At 36.8% G+C, this 24,187-nt stretch overlaps 1 protein-coding gene across 1 annotated transcript in view; it reads right to left on the bottom strand.

Annotated features, from left to right (window-relative positions):
- Positions 1-5,160: 5,160 nt before the first annotated feature.
- Positions 5,161-24,187, bottom strand: part of LOC114479188 (receptor-type tyrosine-protein phosphatase N2-like) — a 169,016-nt gene continuing 149,989 nt past the window's right edge. The window contains exons 20-23 of the mRNA XM_028472730.1: positions 19,867-19,920; positions 17,127-17,191; positions 10,131-10,204; positions 5,161-7,196 (exon numbers count right to left, since the gene is read on the bottom strand). Coding sequence (XP_028328531.1) covers positions 7,125-7,196; positions 10,131-10,204; positions 17,127-17,191; positions 19,867-19,920 — 265 coding nt within the window. The 3' untranslated portion in view covers positions 5,161-7,124. The remainder of the gene's footprint in view (positions 7,197-10,130; positions 10,205-17,126; positions 17,192-19,866; positions 19,921-24,187) is intronic.

Here is a 24,187-nt window from a genome sequence, read left to right as displayed (position 1 = left end):
CATGTATTTTACCTACATGTATTTTACATACATGTATTTTACCTACATGTATTTTACATACATGTATTTTACCTACATGTATTTTACATACATGTATTTTACATACATGTATTTTACCTACATGTATTTTACATACATGTATTTTACCTACATGTATGTATTTTACATACATGTATTTTACCTACATGTATTTTACCTACATGTATGTATTTTACCTACATGTATTTTACCTACATGTATTTTACCTACATGTATTTTACATACATGTATTTTACCTACATGTATTTTACCTACATGTATGTATTTTACCTACATGTATTTTACCTACATGTATTTTACCTACATGTATTTTACATACATGTATTTTACATACATGTATTTTACATACATGTATTTTACCTACATGTATTTTACATACATGTATTTTACCTACATGTATTTTACATACATGTATTTTACATACATGTATTTTACCTACATGTATTTTACATACATGTATTTTACCTACATGTATTTTACATACATGTATTTTACCTACATGTATTAGGGTTTAAAATGAGAATGAGCAGTGGTGTGTGGGTGACAGGGATATGTGGGAAATAAGCAAGCGTGTGTGTATGATCACAGGAGTAGCAAATATATCAGCTTGTGTGTGTGTGTGTGTGTGTGTGTGTGTGTGTGTGTGTGTGTGTGTGTGTGTGTGTGTGTGTGTGTGTGTGTGTGTGTGTGTTACAGATTTATAACAAGCCAACTGTGACCATTTCTAATAGCAGTCGAACACAGGGCAGCTCGTGGTGTGTGTTTTCTATGTCAGTGTTATCTTCAAGTCGTCCTCTCCACTGCCAACCCCACTGGAGCGAGACAGATCCAAGGAGAAGTTGGCAGAGAAAATGGTAGATATTGAAAGTTGTGCTCAGCAGTGGAGCACTGGGCTCAGCCCTTTAGCAAACATAAGACAACAGTAAAGACGTTAACGTTAGCATTCACACACGTTGGTTACAGCAGTGGTTCTCAACCTTTTCAACCTGCAACCCCCAAAATAAAGGTACCAGAGACCGGGGACCCCCACTTCAGGTGAAGGTGGTTGAACACAGACATGAGCAATGAAGAACAGTCATGTGGAAACAGGAGCATCTATAAGGGGAAATAAAGGGGAGAGCGTTTAGGGGTCCATCCATAAAGTCAGCAAAATGATGGTCCATTGTTCTATGAATCTGTGATAATAACATTTATTTATTTATTTATTTGAATAATATCAACTGTTATACAGGAAGTCCATTATTATTTGGATCATATAGATGCAAATCCTTGTTTTAATCAGAAATAAAATGGCCAAAAATGGTGGAAAAGTTGGTGAAAACCACATAAATTGATTAAAAGTTGTAAATTAAAGTGGTAAAAAGCGGACCGAAAAATTGGTAAAAAGGGTTCAAAGTGTCAATATTGGCAGAAATAGGGGGAGTGGGGATAAAAGTAAGAACAATCAGTTTAAACAGGCAAATAATGAGCATGACAAATCATGAATATGGTTAAATTGGCAAAAAATAAGCATGAAATAGGTTGAAAAGAGGTTAAAAATGACAATAATGGGTCAACATAATATTCAACATTAGGTGGGAAAAGTGGTGGAAAGGGTTCATAAGTGCCCAAAATGTCTTGCAAGTGGAATTAATGTGCAGAAAATGCATTAAAAGGAGCAAAAAACATGGCAAGAAAAAGCAATGAAAATAGGTTAAAATATGGCAAGTTTGGTGTCGTTGCAGAAAAAGGGTGAAAAAGAAACAAAAAATGGGCTCAAACTGTTCAGAAAATATTCTTACAGGACTACCACTATGAAGCATGTTTTTGAACATATTTCATTCAATCTTAGTGTCAATGGAGCAAACTTGCTTTCCAAAAAGAGTGTCTGGATCAATACACTTGAGAAGAAACCACAAGAATACACAATAATGTAGTAAAGTCATAACTGTTAACACAGCAAAGCTGCAGAAACACAACTTTTATTTGCTGTAGTGAAATGAATCCCCTCTTTGTGCTGACAGAAGCTTCTAGGCTGTCATATCGATCGGACACAACACTAAACACTAACATACATTCTCAGCTGACAGTTCGAGGCCGTGCCGATGTTACACAGAGGTATTTCTTTATTATTATTATTATTTATTTATTCTTGCTGGAACTTCTTTTTAAAATAAAATTTCGAGGTTGCAGCACAATCACGATCAATGATCTTCATATTTTGGCCTTCTGTAAATCTCACAGTGATCTTGTGTTTTTTTATTGAATAACCTTCCTATCTTCAACAGATTTCATAAAGTTGAATCATCAGGTACTTGATACAGTATGTCTATATTATCATTGTATCATGGATATCAGATCAATCAGGTAAAACAAGTGTGAAAGCCTTTTGGAATTTTAGTAAAACTCTGCATAAAATACAGTTGTTTGAGATTGTGTAGTGTTGTCATTTGAAAAAGAATGATAATAAAAAAAATAAAAATTCTTTTTTCAGGCGACCCCATTGTAATTACAGGCAGCCACACATGGGTCCATGACCCTAGGGTTGAAAAACACCTATTTAGCCAGTTATATGCTTATTGCCTGACTCTCAGACTTAGAGACAAACATATGCTGTTGGTGTAAAAGTGAACTGTTTCTTTTTTGATAACGTCACAATGCTAAAGCCATAGGAGCAAATCAAATGATTTTTATTGAGGACTCATTGTTCATTTACATTACACACGCCCGATTCTCCTCCTTGTTCTCTCCTGTGCACACGTCTGTTTAGTCAGGGAGCCTTAAAAATGGTCCTTTGTAATTATGCTAAACAGTCCTCATGGAGAAAAAAGCTATTTTTCTATGTAAATGGTGGAATTTCCTTTGAGGGCCACCAATGGAAGCATGGATGCACTAATGATGAGCGACAGTAGATGATAGTGGGGGTCACACAATGTGCAACATGGAAGAAAATGATGGACTAAAAGCCAGAAGTGCATAAGAAAACAGTCTCTAAAACAGTCACTAATAATGAGACCGAATGAGCCAATAATGAGGTAAATCCGCAATGATTCCACTATTTAAAAAAACCAAAACCATCTATTTTACCCATGCAATGACGTCCTATATGATGATATGAAAAAAGTGATTTTGTTTTGTGCAGAGAAACCATTCCTCTGTTGTCGACTGCATATTTTCACTGGTTTTCCAGGTCTGTTATTGTTCCTGCGGCAGTGAGCGCTTTAATGCATTTTTAAAAAGCTACAACGCCGATAGGGTTCATTTTTAGTGTCTCGTTCACATCACAATAACAATAATACAGATACTGTTTTTTTCTGAGCTTGTATGACTTGTTAAATCAGAACTTAGAGAACATTTGGGGGCTCACACTTGTTTGTAGGTGTCCCCATTAAATCTTCTCTTTTGATCCCTGCTATTTTAGTTGTATACACACAGTTAAGGGGCCATTTGTGTGAAAATACTACAGTGACAATCTAAATCATTGCTTTTAAACCACTTTTATTTCAGGGGCCAAATAGAAAGTTTGATCTTTAATTGACCTCAGATTTTATGCTGGAAAACGGGCAATTACAACAATAATGTTGCACATCAACGTGTAAATTATACAAGTACAGTAAGGTGCCGACAATATCCTGCAGGCAATAAGTGACAAACATCAGTCTCTGCAGGATTTTCCCTTTTACATTTTATTGATTTTGTGACTCATTTGGGGGAAATTTTTGAAATAATTTGAAGGAAATTGAGTCCTTTGAGCAATTTAGGATTTAAAATGATTACAGTCGTGCATGGGAAAATTGCTTTTCACTGAATTTGTGTATTAAGAAGAGCTGAGATATCTACAACTAAATTATTTGGTCATTTACACAATAATTCATGTTTTTTCTGTTTTTTTTTAAAAAAAAAATTCTCATAACTAAGGCCGAATTGGATGATCTCAAGGGCCGGATTTAGCCCCCGGGCCTTGAGTTTGACACGTGATCGACAGTAAATGGACTTGCATGACTCACTATTGGGTAGTAAAGGATATTTCCTACTCTTCAAACTATAGTCACAATGCAATCTCATGTCCAAAGATTACTATTTATACAATCGATACAAAAAGAGCTGTTTCACCTTAACAAGTGTAGTGAAAAGCTGTTCACCTTTTATGATGTAATAAAAGTCCTGCAGAAATCCTGTTGTATTCAAAGACAATGTGTTTCCTCCAAAAGGAAATTCAACTGCAAAACAAATGCATCTGTGCATCTGTTCAGCACTAACAACGTGCAGACAAGGATTACAGCAGAAATGGGCAACACTTATCACAGCGGGGCCACAAAAATGTAATTATGTCTGATCCGAGGGCCACATAATCAACGTTCACGTCAGCATTTAGTTATTTTGTTTAATAATGACCAAGCTGAGCAATTAGAACAGGAAAGAACAAAGGGTTTGTATAATGATCTGTTGATTTGAGTGTTTTTGTTGTTTTGTGTTGTCATTGGGCACTTTTTTAATGTCATTTTGTCTGTTTTGTTATCTATTTTTTTTATATCATTTTGAGTATTTTTGCTGTCATTTTGTGTATTTTTGCTGTTTTCACTTTTTTGAGTCAACTTTTGTGTTTTTCTTGTCTTTTTGTGAATTTTTCTGTCATTTCTGATGATGCATTTTGTATTTTTGGAGACATTTTGTGTTGTTTTACATTTTACTGTTGTTTTATGTATTTTTCCATCATTAGGTGAATTTTCTGAATCATTTGGTGCATTTAATTTAGAAAATTAGGGCCAGATCATGTGGCCCCCAGGCCGCTAGTTGCCCGTGTCTGGATTACATGAACTGTGGTTTTGTAGGTGCAGTGATGGGATGCAGCATCACATTCACAGGTCTCTAAGCACAGGATTTGCACAGATCACACCTAAGAAGTTTTGCTTCTTGTCGACAAAGCAAAACTCACTGGTGAAGTTTTTTTTTTTAATCAATATGAATCGTTGTGGCTACATCTTTTAATGAACTGATTTGTAAGGCTCGCTCTTCGCAATTTCTGCAGCAAAATGCCTCGCTCTAAAATTAGCATCGTGACTGGAATAACACTCAGTAAATTGTCTTCACACACACACAGCGTAAAAAAAAACAGGCTTGTGTTTGTTGAACAAACAGTTCTGCATCACCAAAGAGACTTTATTCACAAGTTGTTTACACCGAGAGAACAAAATAACTTCTGTTGTGGTTCGGGGATATCATATATACACTGGGTGAATGCAACTTTCCAATCTGGAAAGAAAAAGATAAATAAAATTTTTTAAAAAAGAGGATAATTTCATCATGTTTTACTTTGGTAAGGACGAGAAATCCTTCTAATTTTTAGTTAGTTTGCTTATTTCTAATCTTTTTCCAGGCAAACGTGTAAAATCATCACGCTGCACACTGATTGAACAGCTACAGGAAGCAACTATGGCATCACATTTTAATATTAAATATGAGTAGAATCCTATCCTGCCTGGTAGCTGATTGCAGCAGCATTACATCACTCTGCTACTGGATCACTGGTTTTAAACCAGTCTGCTCCCCTCACATGTAAATCCCAGGGGGTGGAGTTAAAAACGCCCCAATAGGGAAAACCTACTTTTTTTGCTACTTAAAGAGTTTATCAGGACAAAGTAGAGGCAACAATAGATGGTCATACACAGGTAGAATCGTGCATAAAAGTCATATTGTAGGGATTTCAATAACACAACAATAATTTACCACATGCTTAGGATTTGTGTACTATTGTGCTGTAGATGGGGACATTTTACATTACACAGGCTGGTTTTTCCATCGTTTTAATAATCAATAAATCTATTCTTTAGACACATACAGTAATTGGTTAAATATCCTCAAAACAACAAGACGTCACCTTCAAAACCCCCCAAAAACAAACACATTTGGTAAATTTAGTCACTGGCTACTTATCCAAGACGTGACTCGTATTTAATCTCAGTGGGATGTAGATATTTAGTCAGCTAGAGCCTGAAAAGATAGATACATTTAAAGAAGCAAATGACTAAAGTCGCCTTTACAGCCAAATAAAAGTCAAAATGCTCTAAGAAATCCACACTGATGGTTTGACGGGTGTGTAAAGCTACTTTATATCTACTCATCATCCATTAATGCTACATAAAACAGCCACAGCATGACTGTTACTTTTGTTTCACAAGACTAAACACTTTATTTTACTTTATATACTGTCGTGAATGTACAGTAGTTGAACTAATTCCGATTCCTTTGACGCTATTAAAAGCAGAACACGACTTAAGCAGATGTTAAGCAGAGGGATTTGGGTTTTAATCCCAGCAAAGCTAACGCCATCATTTTGAGTTTACTTTAAAATGAATGCTTTCTTCCCACGTGGCTTTTGCCAGTAGTTTTATCTACTGTCCCCAATTTATTAAGGCAGACATGAATGTCACTTCACCAACAAACCACACAGAAATCACAATTCATATTACAAATTGACAAAAATATATTCATTTTCCACATAATTTTGCATCTAAATTCTCTGAAATGCAAGTGATATAATCTAATATTAATTTAAGGGGAAAAAAAAGGTTTTAAAAATAAAATAAAACAGATGAAAATATTTAGGGACCAGCATCGGATGCAGACGAGCTACACATAATGCACAGCACCAAACATCAATGGCACTAATACAAGACCACTGAGGGGAGTCGATTCAGGGAAACACTCTGCTTGAAACAAAGTTAAATTGGAGTACAAAATAAAATGCATCAAATATTCACAATTGAGAAACTAGAGATCAAACATTTCAATACCTATAAGTGATGTATTATATTTGATCAATAACATAAAACCAATAAGTAAAACACAGACACGTTACATTTGGAATAAATGCAGTTAAACGACACTTTGAGAATTGGGCTTCATCGATGAATCCATGAGGAAAAGTTTCTTTGTTGAAGCTGTGATGATGGTTTCTGGACACAATATGAACTTAAATTAAATGAGTAAAAGTTAGGGTTAAAAAATGTGGATGAGGAGAAATGAGAAAGAATGGAAAATAAAGAGGTAAAACGACAAAGATTGGAAAACAACGAGGAGGAAATGAAGAAGAGGCGGAGCTCCCTCTACTGTGGGAGGGCTTTCAGGATGGCGTTCACTTCCTCCGCTACAGCAGTCAACGCAAACTCAAACTGATCCTGTGAAGAAGAGAAAAAACATGAGAAAAAGCCAAAAAAAAGATAAGAAACAAGAAAGTATAGAATCAAAGTCTGCGAAGTATGAGAACCACATGTAGTGTTGGGGTCAATTACAATTAAAATTACCCCTGTAAGTCAATTACAATTATGTTCTCAAATACTAAAATTCAATTAGATTCTCAATGACTAAAGTTCAATTACAATTACATTCTCAATTACTGAAGTTCAATTACAATTACGCTCTCAATTACTAAAGTTCAATTAAAATTACGTTCTCAATTACTAAAGTTCAATTATCATTACGATCTAAATTACAATTATGTTCTCAATTACTAAAGTTCAATTATCATTATGATCTCAAATACTAAAGTTCATATCAAATTCCGCTCTCAATTACAATTATGTTCTCAATTAGGAAAGTTCAATTACAATTATGTTCTTTATTACTAAAGTTCAATTACAATTATGTTCTATATTACCAAAGTTCAATTATACTTACATTCTCATAGTACTAAAGTTAAATTCCAATTACATTTTCAATTACTAAAGTTCAATTACAACTACACTCAATCACTATTACTTTCTCAATTAGGAAAGTCGTATTACAATTACGTTCTATATTACTAAAGTTCAATTATGTTCTCAATTACTAAAGTTCAATTATATTCTCAATTACTAAAGTTCAATTATGTTCTCAATTACTAAAGTTCAATTATATTCTCAATTACTAAAGTTCAATTATGTTCTCAATTACTAAAGTTCAATTATATTCTCAATTACTAAAGTTCAATTATGTTCTCAATTACTAAAGTTCAATTATATTCTCAATTACTAAAGTTCAATTATGTTCTCAATTACTAAAGTTCAATTATATTCTCAATTACTAAAGTTCAATTATGTTCTCAATTACTAAAGTTCAATTCATCTCTAATGAAAACGGGTCAGTTTTGACTCATGTCTTAAATCAGCTGTAAAATACACTAAAAAACATATCGTTAGCCTAATAGCATACTGTAACTGCCGAAGTCGTTTTTTGACCAAATTGTGATATCTGCCTAACTTTACTCTCCTACCACTGCTGCATCACCCTGCCTTATTGTCTATGTCCTCAGCCAATCAGAACGCTAGTTGGAGTCTAAAATCACTGTCTGCCTTAGTCGTCATCTCTTTGACATTTTTGCTGCTACATGGGGGATGGATGCAGACAGGACATCTGCATCCATCCCCTTACAAGGTCACCCAGCTATTCCACAATGACTTTGTGAAGTTATCTGGGGCCTATGTCACATGTCACCAACATTCGACCAGGAAGAAAAGTTGGTGACCCCACAGTCCATGACCTTCGGCCTCTCCAGTACCTGGCAGATGGTCGAATCCTATACTAGTTGGATTTGGAGTCTGACTGGGAGGACCTGCCTCAGCGACCCAGCATCCACCATTCCACTGGTTCCCACTCTTCCTGCCCAACTGCCAATTACTCTCACTGTGGCAATGAAACCAGTAGCACCAAGAGTGGCCCACCAGTACCATGACCACCTCCCTCATCAGTAGACAGTGTGAAAACCAGTTCACACTGCACCACAGTGGGACTTTGGTTAAGGTTAAACATTTAAAACAACGGAAGCCTTTTTTGTGTCAGTATAGTCCAAGATTTATATATATATTTAAACTGACAGGTAGTGGGAAAAGTTGATATAAAACATATTTTAATAATTGTTAACTACGCATGTGTAAAGCCATAGAACTGTAACATGGTTCCACAGTTTTTGAGTTTTTTATATAGAATTTCCATGCCAATTACAATTACAAAGTCAATTACCAGAACTCAATTACAATTCAAGTATGATTACAACAGCAACAGATTTCAATTACAATTACAAATATAATTGTCATAATTGTAATTAATTATCAGTTACGTGACCACGTGGTTTGTTTTTGATAAATGTAGCAAATTTAAAGCTTTTTTTTTTAAAGGAAACAACGAGCCAGGGTAGAAATCATTATCAATTATTCACAAACACAATGAATGTGCTGTAGAACACTGCACGCTCACACTTTAATTAAAACATAGACAAATCAGAGTAGAACAAACACAGGGTTCATGGCAACACGTCTAGGATTGCAGAACAGGAACAGGAAGTATCTGATCTGCAAATTTGCACCTTTTTTTTCTAAACTCTGGCACTTTTTTTGCAACATGGGAATCTTTTTTAGAACAAACAACATTCTGTGAGTGTTTTGAAGAAGTTGTGCTTTGATTCCTTCTGCCGTCCCTCGGCAGACGTCCAAATCCTCTTTGAACACTTGGTCTGTTGTACCAGATATTCTCAGGGGGGGCTTATTGTTGGTTTCCTTGGAACACGTTTTTGTTGACTTTATTGCAAAGAAAATGCCCCGTCAGCATTTGTGAATAATATGATTGTGTTTTCTCGTGGAAAAAGTGAGAAACAAGGGGGCAGGGGGGCCATTTTGACTGGACTACAAAGAAGCAGTAAACACTTGGACAGCCGTTCACACAGGACACATGCTTTATTAAAGCTGCAATCAATACACCAATTGTTTACCGGGATTTTCACTCTAATTAAGTTCACAGCGCTGCTGGTAATAATTTTCTGTGCAGACTGGAGTCGATGTGGCTGCAGAGTGTGATGGATATCGACTCTTTAGTCCAGATAGTGTGCAGGCTAATTGCATTTTTTATGCTAAGTAAATGACTTTAAACTCATAAGATTTGATTTAATGATTTTTTTTGTTAATATTAAAATTCTTCTTTGGACAAAGCAAAGTGGAATTCTGCTCCTAAGAGGAGTCTATGAACAAATGGCTTTTTTTTTTTAATTTTTTTTTTTTGATGGTGACAATGATTAAAATGAAAGGGTCTCTAGAGCCAAACAATAGCATTTTAAAGTGTGTGTGTGTGTGTGTGTGTAATACCTTGGTCTGAACCATTCCCGGTCTCTGGTCCCGCAGGTGCTCCAGTGTAGCAGCAATATCAATCTCTTTCGCACCTGCAGTCACACACACACACAGAAAAAGACACACACACACACACACAGAAAATTGAAGGTGGACTGTATTACAAAACAACAGCAAACACCCGATGAACATCTGTCATTCTGATGCTTCATACCAGCTCCCTTTGGAGCGGCAGAAGGCGATTACAATCATCCTCTGTGCACAAACACACTGAAACATGGACTCTACAAACAGCTTGAAGGTGATTTTATTTGTTTGTGGGATAAAAAAAAAAAGAGCGAGAGAGAAAAAAGAGAGAGAAAAACTAAAAGAGCGAGAAAACAATTGATAGTTGGTGAAAGAACACTCAGCCCCGCGTTTCTAAAGAAAAGAAAAGCTCAAAGCTCTTCGCTAATCTATGTTGCTCCGTACATTTCACGGTGGCTGCCCACCAGTTTTCAGAGCCCTGCAAAAGATCTGGAATGCTCCTGTGAATGTGTGTGTGTGTGTGTGCGTCTGTGTGTGTGTGTGTGTGTGTGTGTGTGTGTGTGTGTGTGTGTGTGTGTGTGTGTGCGTGTCGGATGCAACCTCATATAAAACGTCAAATAGCAAATGTTTGAACCACCTTTCAGGCTTCAGGATAAGAAACTTAACATTATGTATAATAAAGCTTAATTCCTTAGGACAGAGATGGGCACTTCTATCAGAGCGGGGGGCCACACGTTATCAACATTCATGTTAGCATTCAGAATAAAGACCAATCAGAGCGTTAATACAGGAAAGAACAAAGGGTTTTGTCTTTGAGGTCCTTTTGTGTTTTTTTTTCTTCTATAGACATTTTGTGAGTTTTTGAATAACTTTGTCTATTTTCTTGTCAAAGTGGTGAATTTCTATTGCTTTTCTATGTGTTTTTCAAGTCCATTTGTATGTTTTACTGTTTTTGTTACATCGATGTGTCATTGTTTGTGTATTTTTCTGTCATTTTGTGCAGTCTTGCTGGCATTTTGTGTCTTTCAAGTCCTTTTGTACGAGTTGTCGTTCTTGTCGTCATTCTGTGTCTAAGTGGTTGTTTTGTGTGTCTTTGTTATCATTTCGTGTACTTTTTGTTGACTTTTTGCTGTTGTTTTCTGTGCTTCTGGTGTTTTGTGTGTTATGTTGGGCTTCATATATAACTTCCAAACTCTTGAATTACAATTTCGTTTTGGGGGGCCGCACAAAATTAGACCGAGGGCCACACTCGGCCCCCATGTCGGCCTTAGGATAATTCATTATGCAAGACCATTTAATGATGCATGCCATTTTCTTTAGATGTTAAAAGAACTTCTAAAGAAACAGAAAATATGACCATGTTGGATTTTTACATTTTGGTTCACAAACACGTTTTAGTTTCAGTCGTAGCCATGTAAAGTTCCCGTTTTTGTGCACAAACAAATGAGAATCTAAAAAAAAGAAAGACGCTACATGTGGGGAAGCATTTCAAACTGTTCTAAACTGAGCCCAACAGGCAATTTAGTTGAGAATCAGTGTTCTCTTCCGATGTCTTCCCCCCACCCCCCCCCTTCTCATCTACGCTTCAAATTCTGAGAAAAAGAAAGAATGGGTTTTTTTTTTTCCTCGTCCGAACACATAATGCAGCTCCCTGCTTTTACTTGCCTGTGAGAAGAGTAAATGAATAGTGAGTGGACTGCTCATTCACACCAAATTCTCATTCCTTTTCACAGGTTTTGGGAGTTTTTCTTTCTTGTCCAACACAATAGACTCCCTTCCAGCCAGAAAAGCTGCAACAGAACTCACAGCTTTAGCGCCCTTTTTTTTTTTTTTTTGAAGGGAAAGACTTATTGTACGCTATTGTAGATGTCCTGATAAATCTGATAAAAAAAAAAAAAAAAAAAACTCTTTCAGACTCTCTTCCCTGCTTGAAGAAGAGGTGGAGGCATAAAAGGCAAAGGGAACAGTATAGAAAGCTTGTCCTCATTTTGAGACTTTCTTCTCTGTATGGCTTCAGTATTGGGGTGGAGGTCAAGGAGCAGGGCAGAGGCAGATGAAGGGTGGGTGCTTGTTGGGGTTTTAGGGGGCTGCTGTGGAAGAAAAGGAGAAGAAGAAGAGAAACAGTGGACTCTTGAGAGCTGCAGGACTCATCAAGAGGTTTGAAGAAAAGAAGAGACGCTGAAAAGCTCGCTGGCACTGGGTGGATTTTGATTCCTAAGATGGAGTGACAGGTGGTGGGTGATGGTGTGAAAGTCTTCTTCTGACCTGGAACCATGCTACAGTTCATAACTGACAAATAACTCCATCAAGGAAAACACTTGGACACAAATGAGTGTGAAGGAAAGAGGAGTTGGCGATGGAGGGGGAAGTCTTTAAGTGTCTGAAAATGAAGTAGAAGATGTTAAAGATTTGAAAAGTAAAAATGTAAAAATGGAGAAACGGGACAAATAAACAATCTGGTGTTATTGATTTGTGCTGTATATATGTGACAATTAAACTAGAGCCTAATTTCACTCCAAACAGTCTTCAGAAAGACTTTTTTTTACTATTATTATCACTAAGTTTCAGATGTCTGCAGTCACAGTTTAGTTTTTCTTAGAAAAAGACATTTCCACAGGACAGGAAATTCTCTTTTTTTTCAAAGTATGAAACAATGTTTTATTTTCTACCTACGAGTAGAACTTCAAATTCTTAAAACCTTTAACATACATGCTTCTTTTTAATGTTCATTGGAAATAGGGTCTATATCTGTAATGACAATAGGTTTTGGCACTTTTCTTTAATTTAGGCAATTAAAACTACTATCCACATGCTTTAAAACTTCAAAATTGTGCAAATTACTGAAAGGGAAAACTTAGTTCTATTGTATGTTAATCAGCAGAGAGGCTAAAACTAGTAAACCTAAGGCACAGGAGTCTGATACGGTTTTGAGCAGCGTTTCTCAACTCGTGGGTAAGGACCCAAAACTGGATCGCGGAGCTGTACTTTATAAATAAATACTTAAAGTCTCTCGTGTTTGACTTTAATTTTTGCAATGCTGTGAAAATGGAAAATATATAGATTTATTTGTAAAAAAACCAGATCATTTATGTGTGTTTTTAACAGCTATTTTGGAAAAAAATAATTTGGTTGGTTGAATTCTAAAAAAGAAAAGTGGGCCGCGATTTAATGATCGTGGTAAAATGTGGGTCCCAGGGTGAGACCAGTTGAGGACCCCTGGACAAAGAAAACATGTTATCAATATTAAGAACATTATCGTCTAATCTAATCAAGAAAACAAGATGTATTTTGACATTTTGATCTAGTTTTGGTCATAGTCTTTTGACTAAAATGCAACTTAGTTGTAGTATAAAAACTATAGTCTAGTTTTACTCAACTAAATTAACATCACCACAGAAAGCAATGTCAACTTTGGCTTCTAATTTTATGTTCTTGCAATCTGAGATCAGCCACAGCATCATGATCACTGACTAAAGTAGGGATTTACCATCATTAGTTTGATCCTTTGATAGAGCATTGTTTTTGCTATGGTTTGGTGTTAACCATCAATGTTCAGCTTTCATGGATCCACCATGAGGTTTCATCCATCAATAGGGCTACTGTAAGTCAAACCTCTTAAACAGTGGATGAAGCTTCTGATAGAAAGGTGTCACAGCACACATTATATCTCCACCTGCTGCATACAAGACAACATAGCTGCAGACCAGTTATACATTTGTGCTACTGCCAAAACAGCCAACAATGGACTTATGTACATCCAAACTGAACCAAAAAAATAAGCATGGCTGTACTTGTGCTTGGTTACCAAGGAAACGACTAATTTGAGGATGCACTATTGAACGAGGGTAAGATGTGAGAGGCATTGTGATGCGTTCATGGGTTCATTTCTGCAGGGAAACCTCGGCTCCTGCCATTCATTTGGGTGTTATTTTCATAGGTTCCACCTACGTTGTTGCAGATCATTTAGAACGGGGGCCAAATACAAAGCAGTTTAAGTGAAGTGGGCCACAGATTTTATGCGGAAAAATTATTAATTTCAACATTACGGTGCCCTAGTTAACACATCGACGTAAGAAACTGACTATATCCAATCAATAAGCGATAGATATCAGTCCTTACCGGATCTTCACTTTAAATTTCCTAGATTTTGTGACCAATTTCTATTGAATTGAAGGAAATATTATATAACATTTGTGGAAAATTTATGGACTTTGTAAGAATTTTGAGTTTTTTTCAACAGTTTAACAATAAAAATAATTGCAATCGTGCGATACACAAGCACCGGGAAAACTGTGAGGCCCTGCAAATATTGTTGAGATTCATTTCCACAATGATTCATGTCTTTTTCTTACTTTCTCCTGCAGGACAAATTGGATGGTCTAAAGGGCCGGATTTGGCCCCCAGGCCTTGAGTTTGACATGTTGAAGGTTTAAAAAAAAAAAAAAAAACATTAAAAATAAATATTCAAACTACTAGTGCCAGTTGCATCTTTCAGCAGGACAATCACTCACAATAACAATAAAGCCTTAACTATCCGACTACATTTGGACGTGTGCATGCATATTGACTGTACATAGAGATAAAAGTGTACAGATGACTCCCTCGTTCCCGTCCACCTCCCTGGCCCCTGAGCACTGAGGCAGGGGAGGGGGTCCTGGTGCCTTCCCACTCACAGTGTGACAGCCTGGGAAACAGTTACTGATGCCCAAAGTGAGCCTTTGATCTGGTATTAAAAACCCAGGAGCTCGTTCTGCTCCAGCAGCAGCACCGCTAAGGAATACATATGAACAGAGAGTCAAAAAGACTCACACACACACACACACACACACACACACACACACACACACACACACACACACACACACACACACACACACACACACACACACACACACACACACACACACACACACACACACACACACACACACACACACACACACACACACACAGTATGATGTATGTGTGATCTGTAATTAGCTCCAGTTTTCTGTTCTATAGAATCTTATTCTTACTTTTATAAGTGTTGTGATAATTACAGCTCCACGTGAGTTTGTGTGAGTGTTTCTTGGGGGACGTAAAACAGATTGAATCTTCAATAGTGTTGATTAAATACTTACTGTACACTACTTTCACACTGCAGGTCTTAATGCACAATTCAGTTTTTTTGTGCAATCAGTCATATTACACATTAAATGTGTCTTTAATCAGTTCAGAGTATGAACAAAATGTGACCCTGAAGTGAACCGCATGCGGAGAACAGGTCCTAAGGTGACACATGACCCTGCAAGCACATACAGTGTTTAGGGAAGTAAACATGTATACGTCCAGTGTAGGACTGTGTGGAGAATGAAAAAGGCTGCTGCGTCTGTGCAACGGAAGGTTTGGATGAGGAGTCGGGTCAAAAGTGGTGGGATAGGGATGTCAGCGGCTTCAATGATACAGTTTATTTCAAATTTCCGAATGACAAAAGGAACAAATTATTATTAATGAAATATTAGAATGATGATGTTTTTGCATGGTGAGGACATAGGAGTCGGATAGAAAGCTCCTCGGCCGTCCAGACTGCAGTCGCACTGCGAAAAATCGGATACGTATCGGATTTAGGACCACATATGAAAAACTGTATTGTGTTGCTTTGACTGTCTTTAACTATATGGTTAAAGAGATTGAATTTGGGTGGCATTTGCGTGCAGTGTGAAAGTAGCATTAAACCTGTGACTTATCGTATCGTTTCGGAACCCAAATTACTTTTGTACTGTACTGTAATGTTAATTCTTCTGCAAAACAAAAATAATATTGAACTTTTTTTTTTTTTTGTTGGGTGGGTTATTCACCCTGACTTGGTGTCTTTAAGTCTTACTTGTACCTGCTCATCTCTGCATGGTCAATGGCCACGGTTACGTGATGTTTTTTAATTCAGAATTAATTATTCCAAATTAAATCATTCGGAATTAAAGCGTTCTGCTTCATGTTTACATGGAAATAGTAATTCCCGAATTGAGGTTTACACGGAAAACAGGTTTATTCGGCTTTAGTTAATTCCGCTTTAGGTCTGGGGGTTGGGAAGGCTCTGATTGGACAGGGGGAGAACCTGACGTATCACGTCTATCGGGAGAAACGCACACAGCTATAACACAGAACATCACACATGAAAACTGTTCATCTTTATTTTGATTGTAGTTTTGAAGCAGCAGCTCAACAATAACATATGGTTTCAGTTTGGACCACGGAGTGGAAGGGAGATAGGAGCTAATCACCCGTAAAAAGCCTAGTTGACTCTGGAAATAAATATTTTCTCCCTGGTAAATATATAGCTCTAACAACAGGTAAAATGATAAACTTGGTGATATTATAGCCTGTACATGCAGTACAGGGATGCATTTACTCTGCCTCTGGGTCCTAGTGCCGGCCCCAGGTGAAGCCTGTTCCGTTTACTGTGTTTACCAAGGTCTGTGTGTTTAATAAGTCCGTATGTGTCCGTGTGAAAGTCTGCCTCTGTCCATCCACTCTTTTAAGGCTCTTATTAAATAGTCTAGGCTGGAGTCCGGGCCGCCGACATCTTGGATTATGTCGTCACCAGCGCGTCATCGCCGCAAGTCGCGCAAGCGCAAAATGATCCGAATTAACTTAAAGCGGCTTCAACCAAGTGAAGTGTTTACAAGAAAGAGGAATTATCTAATTCGGAATTGAAAATGGAATAAACCAGCCACCTAATTCTGCATAAACTTTCATTCCGAATTAAATTAGCATTAGGAATGATGTGTGTACAAGGTCAGGTTAAAGAGGAATTAACTTTTATTCTGCTTTAAAGAGGAATTAAAGCTCCCATGTAAACGTGGCCAATAACAAACTTTTATGGATGCCCTGTTTTAATTTGGTGAAAGAAATGTGCAAAGCAGGGGCACGTGTTACCATGGCAACACTTTCCCACACCAGATAAGAGCGAGGGTTGTGAACAGGTGTAATTATAGAGACAATGCCCACCTTTGGCCATCTTGTTAAGGACCATGTCGACCAGGATGTAGGTGCCAGTTCTTCCTGCTCCATCACTGCACATACAGAGAGAAATCATTCATCATGAATCAATCTGTTTGACAAAGTCAGTCTGTTCTACTACTTTTGGTGTAAAAAATACATTACAGTTGAATTGCTTTAGTTGCTTTTCACAACAAAAGGAAGCGACAAGTTCCAATTGTTCAGTTGTTATGAATGTGCACGTTCAGTGGTTTTTTGCTTCTCAAATCGACGGTGTTTTAAAACCTTCTAAAAAGCTCTGCCTGAACATCTGTGAGGTATATCCATGTATTATGGTTTCTACGTATCTAGAGCCACTAAGTAACCAAAGACAGTGAATGACTGCATGTCTGTAATTTGTGTCTACGGTGTGAATTTCCTCAGAGGAGAGTGAGTAATTCTGATGATCTTTAGCATGTACAGAGATCAGATAAACGTAAGATATATTGGTAACACTTTATAATTACTATCCGTTATATTATATTTTTTTCCAACTCATAGGACAAGGTGTTGAGTATAGGGTCGTATTTCTAAAGTTTCAACTATTCCTCATTTACTAACAGTTAATTCATTTATAAATTAAAGGAAAGTTATCTATAGGCTATCTATAAGGCACATTTATAAATCCTTAACAAACTCTTGGTAAATATTCAACAAGCAGTTTACAACTCATTAATTAACAGTTTATTAATGATCTAATAACTACTTACATAACAGATGGTTAGTGTTATAAGAGTTTTTTCTCCGCACTGTAGCTCATGTGGTTTTGCTTTTTCTAAATAATTTTATATTTTAATGGTGCTTCAAGATGACTATTGTTATAATTTGTGCTATATAAATAAAGTTCAATTGAATAGAATTACTGACATATTTCACATATTTGTGGATCATTTGTTATATTGTAAACTTATATATAGCTTGTATCAGCCTTAAGTAATATTCTAATTTTGTGACACACGGAATTTTGGATTTTCATTTGTTGCCACTTCAAATCATCAAAATTAAATGAAATAAACATTTGAATGCATCAGTCTGTGTGCAATGAATAAATATAATGTACATGTTACACCTTTTGAATGCAATTACTGAAATAAATCAGGTTTTTCTAAATATTCTAATTTACTGGCTTTTACCTGTATTTATGCAAGTTTTAACCTTTATAGTTTTCTAAGACTATTTAAACCATCACCATCCGATATTTAAATATGTTTTTTTTTTGGGTCTTAGATTAAATCCTAGTGTATGCCTCGTAGATCAATGAATCAAACATCATATTCTCCAAAATAAAAGGACAAAGGTTGAAATGTATTCTGATATCATGGGTAACACCGGGAACAAAGTAGAACAAAAAATGTGAGAAACCAGCAATTTTGGCTTTTGTCCTTTCATTTTAAAATAAATGATGTTTAAATCATTGATCTATGAAGAATAAACTATGATGCCATCTTATAAAAAAATGATTGGGGGTAGCAGGTTTAAATGTATATGTGTATCCTCCACTATGTAACTCTCTTTACGCTAATCTCAGACATGTTATCACTCCTATTGCTGCACTTTGTCAGGCCTCCTTATGGGCTGTGATCAAAGATACGTGAGGTGTGTGTTGGCACTCAGCCTGGAGGCTGTGAGTAAACATGTCAACATACTGGCTCTGAATTCATTTCAAATGACAGACACGGGAAGAGTGGAAAACTGAGGAAGAAAGATGGTAAAATAGGAAAAGGAAGAGAGGAAGCTGATGTAAAACCAACTACGCTCCTCGAAAACATCCTGACAGCTTCACTTTCCTACGTAGATATACTAGGGTAATATATGACACTATAGGTGTTGACACAATATAAGGTTCAAAGGGATTGTCACAACAAATAAGGATGAAAATAATGTTTTCTGATGGGTTTTTATACTTCATAATACTAATCTCTTAAAACGTTGATTTAAAAACCTAAAGACATGGAAATATGACCTATGTAATTTAACTTTCATATATATAATTTAATATTTAAGACATGGCTACTAACTTTGTTTGTTAAATCACTTTATCAGCTAAACTAAATGAATTATTGCATTTATTAACATCTCTATATCCATTTTCTTCAGCTTTAACTTTTTAAAAAGATTGTTTAATCTTTTTCATTTGCCAACTATCTGCAGTAAGACAGAACAGACAAAAACAAACAAAAACAAAACTTGGACCTTTGCTGCGATAATTTTCATGAAGAATGTATGTAAGTATGTAAGAATAGCCTATATCTTGTTTTTATGGTTAGTTGTCAAGGTCTTTTAATTAATTTTAGGTTAGAATGTATGTATATAACCCATTGGTGATAATAAATTGGTCAGTTTTTCTCATACCTACTGTTGCTGACTATTCTTTTCTGAGTAATATCACTTGATCAAGCACTTTTAACATTCAAAACAACAAAATAAGTAATAAAAGTATGTATGAATCAGGGTGACATACAAAAATAAGCTAAACTGCAAAGTGTTCAGTGTAAACAAATGGTGCAGTTTAAATAAGTCAAAACGAACAATTTACTTTGTAAAAATGGACACTTTTAGTTCAAGCTGGTTCTGTATGCTACAATGGTGAGCTAGGTTTTAAATCCTCTAAACAAAGCCACTGGTTGAGTAGATTGACAGTATAAGACACAGATAGGAATGTATTTCATAACACTGTATATAAACTAGAGACACATTCTGTTATACTTGCCTGCAGTGAACAATGATAGGACAGGAACGTCCCCGGTAGCATTTGTTGACTTTTCTGTAAAAGTACAAAACAAAAGAGAAAGAAGTCAGGGTTGTCTTTGCACATGCACTCTTTACCTGATACATGCATTCAGCATTAGCAGCACCTGTGATTTCACGAGAAGTAAAAGAAAAATGAAAGGATTTTTTTTCAAGGACTGAATTGGATCAGGTGGTGGATCATGTGAGCTTTGATGCATTATTTGCTGTATCACACTTAGAATGTCATAACAAGTCCCTGCGAAAGCAAACCATGAATGCAAATTCAGTCAACCCCCATGAATTCTGCACCGCCGCCCCATTGTGTCCAATCACCGCAACATTTCCGCAATTTTGACCAATCTGACTAAGCCCAGAAAAAAAAAGAATGTCAAATACATGATTCTCTTTGTCAATTAGTAGGAATTTAGATACAGTGATAGCTGATGGACTATGATTTGTGTGCGGATATGTATAAACGTGTAAATGGATCCATTTAAGGCAGCTAATAATCAGTTTTATTTATCACATACAGTATTATATGCTGTCTCTGTTTTTTTTTCACACACCTGTGAGGCTTGGGTTGTTATTACCTGTACGGCAGGAAACATTCCCATTTCAAAGAGTGACATTGATGAGATTTTAACAAGAAAAGTACCAGTATTTATTTATTATCAAAACTTTAATAACCAGGTTATAATTTTCTGCACTGAAAATCTTCAAAATGCAATGAATCTGAGCCCTTTTCTGTGCTATGTAATGAAATAATTCAAAGGCAGCTTTAAAGTACTGCAAGTTTTAATGCATTTTTTTTTTTCAAAGAGGACACAAAATCATGGGTGTTAGGCCACAACACTCGTGACATGTACATTTCATTTTGGTTAATTAAACTACACATTTTCAGTTTGAAGTTGTAACTAATTACACTAAAACGCAGCACCAACTAAACCATGTATATTTTAAAACGTAAAAACAACATTGTACTTCTAATATGCCTTTCAAAACAATTGATAAATCCCTACAATGTAAAATGGAAACATTAAAAATCACAAGAATACATTTCTTTAATCCTATAACTGATGGCAGCGAGTCCATTACTACAGTCATAAATGCATTAAAAAGCCTTCGACTGAGTGCTAAAACCATGTTTTTTTTTGTTGACTGTGCTAAAAACGTCACACCTCGGTAATCAAAGAGTCAGTGCAGTCTGTGGAATGGCCCCAAACATCTCTCTGCACTCGGCTTTGAACCCAGCTGGAGATCATTTATGATTCTATTTCAAACGGCAAGTACCAACATTCCACTGAAACTATCAATGTGCATCACACGAGCATGCAATAATAAAGCTTTAGATTTTTATCAACCAAAGCTTCTCAGTGCTTTACTGCTTTCAGAGAACATTTAAACACAAATTTGACAAAGAGGGTATATAATCTATTTTTTCAACTAGAAAATAATAATAATAATAATTAACAATATTAAAATAGCTCCATATCAGTAATATTTCAATAAAGGACATCTTTACAGTGCACACGTATTAAAGGACAAAACAATTACGGTGAGTAGAGCTCGGCAGATAATAAATCAAGCTTTTCACAGAAAAGCAAAAAAAAAAAAAAAAATGTACAACTTTATACAGATTTTCTAAAATATACAGTATTCTTAAATAAATCATTTAAAGCCGACTTTTATTTCAACAAAACAATACAATAGTTTTATCCGAAAACCTTTTCACCCCCCCACCCCCACACCCCCCACCCAGAATAAAAACTCAGATCTCGTAGAAGTCAATGTTAACTGATGTAACCATGAAACCATCCAGCAGAAGAAAATCTGACAGGCTGGAAGACAAGCATTGGTTATAAGTCTGTAAAAATAGATCTGTCACACTTACAAAGAAAGGCATCTTTAAAATTGATGGAGTGGAAAAAGACAGACACTGATCTTAAAAATAAAAGGTACAAAAGCAATATTGCTGATGCAAAGGGCGGTTGTGGGTTAAGAAAAAGGATGGAAAGATACATCGACAAACAGGATGGAGAATATGTCCACAATAACAAAGTTAATGTCTTAACATACCGTATTTTTCGGACGATAAGGCGCACTTAAAATCCTTTAATTTTCTCAAAAATCGACAGTGCGCCTTATAATCAGGTGCGCCTTATATATGAAATTAACTACTGTGTTTCAACATACTGAACTGAAAGAGTGAGTGTAATGTTCTGTATTTTGTGTTAAACCTGAACAATGTTGAAGTTTATTGTTAATGATGCATGCACGACATCACACGAGATCACACGACATCACACCACACGAGATCACACGACATCACACGAGATCACACGACATCACACCACACGAGATCACACGAGATCACACGAGATGACATCACACGAGATGACATCACACGACATCACACGAGATGAGATCACACGACATCACACGAGATGAGATCACACGAGATGAGATCACACGACATCGCACAACATCACACGAGATGACATCGCACGACATCACACGAGATGACATCGCACGACATCACACGACATCACACGAGATGACATCACACGACATCACACGAGATGAGATCACACGACATCACACGAGATGACATCACACGACATCACACGAGATGAGATCACACAAGATGAGATCACACGACATCACACGAGATGAGATCACACGACATCACACGAGATGAGATCACACGACATCACACGAGATGACATCACACGAGATGACATCACACGAGATGAAATCACACGACATCACACGACATCACACGAGATGACATCACACGACATCACACGACATCACACGAGATGACATCACACGACATCACACGAGTTTACACGAGATGACATCACACGAGATCACACGAGATGACATCACACGACATCACACAACATCACATGACATCACACGAGATGACATCACACGACATCACACGAGATGTCACAAACTCCACGTATGAATTACGGTCTTTTAAATTAACTGTTCCCAAGATGTGTTCAGGGTCCCAGGGAAACCCAGACATTTTTAAAATCCGGCCTGACGTGAAAAGAGGACATGTCCGGGTATGGTCACCCTAGTCAACTTTGACCCCAAAAGGCAACAGAATTATTTAATCATAATAATGCATTTGAAATATGAATATTGCTATCCGAAGCAGTTGGTTGGAGGAAATGCAACTTAAACAATATTTACATCATGCACAGTCAGCTGCAAAATGCAACCTCTTATTATGGCATGTTAAAGACCTGATGGAAACAATAGGAAGTCCTTTCTACGAGCGGACGTACTCTTTGACCACAAGTCAGAAAACCGTGGCAGTGGCAGAAGAAGGATGGAAGTGGAGGAGAGACATCAAAAGAGGAAAGGGACTGTACAACAAAAGCAGTCATGGAACTAAAGTGCAGCATGGAGGGCAGAGGCGGTGAATGGAAGCCAGTCAGGGAAACCACGAGGACACAAAAAAAAAGAAGAAGAAAGACGACATCTTGGGTCAGTGAGCACCCCAAGACTGAAGAGAAGAAGACAAGTGGAAAAAGGGAAAGGGAAAGGTGTGTGTGTGGGGGGGGGCTATGAGGCCCCTTGGTTGTAGAGTGACAGTCTCCAATGATCACTTTTGTGACTATGCAACTGGGCTTATATTACTAGCTGCAACATCACAAAAATGACACTGGCAACCGCTAGTTAGCTGGTAAAACATGAGGGAAAGGACAGAGGGGGGTTGCAATAAGCAATGAGTCGGGTCTGTCAGTCCGATGTGAATAAATAAGATGTCGGCTGAAGCAATAAAGCAAGAGAGTGAGCCAGAGATACTTCAGACAGCTTCCTCAGAAAAAGTGAGGTCAAAAAAACGAGATGAGCACAAAGAAAGGAGGGCAGCTTAAGTATCATCTCTGTGCTAATAAAAGTGACAAATACCTCCATCTCAGCTTCCTTCAATGTGTTCTGACCTCGCCGCCCTCTGAGGAAAGCCAATATTTCCTAACTGATAGTGTATAATGACACACACCAGACCCCATTTTTAATCGCTGTGGCCAAACATCTCACCCTCAATATCCAACCAATATGATGTGAGCCAGTAGCAGCATTGCAACAAAAAACCCACTTCACCTCGTGGTAGAGGGACCTTCGTTTACAGATGTCCCAGGTAGCACTAATCGTGTGTGAATACTGGGATGTTGCAAATCTAATTTCATTGTATAACCTCCGCTAAGCCATTATTACCATCTGCAAACATCAGCCAGAATACCTTTAATTCAACACTGCTGCAGTCTGCCACATTGGGCCACACA

This window comes from Gouania willdenowi, chromosome 17, assembly GCF_900634775.1.
Source record: "Gouania willdenowi chromosome 17, fGouWil2.1, whole genome shotgun sequence".
NCBI lineage: Eukaryota > Metazoa > Chordata > Actinopteri > Blenniiformes > Gobiesocidae > Gouania > Gouania willdenowi.
This window is presented reverse-complemented; position numbering and strand designations above follow the sequence as displayed.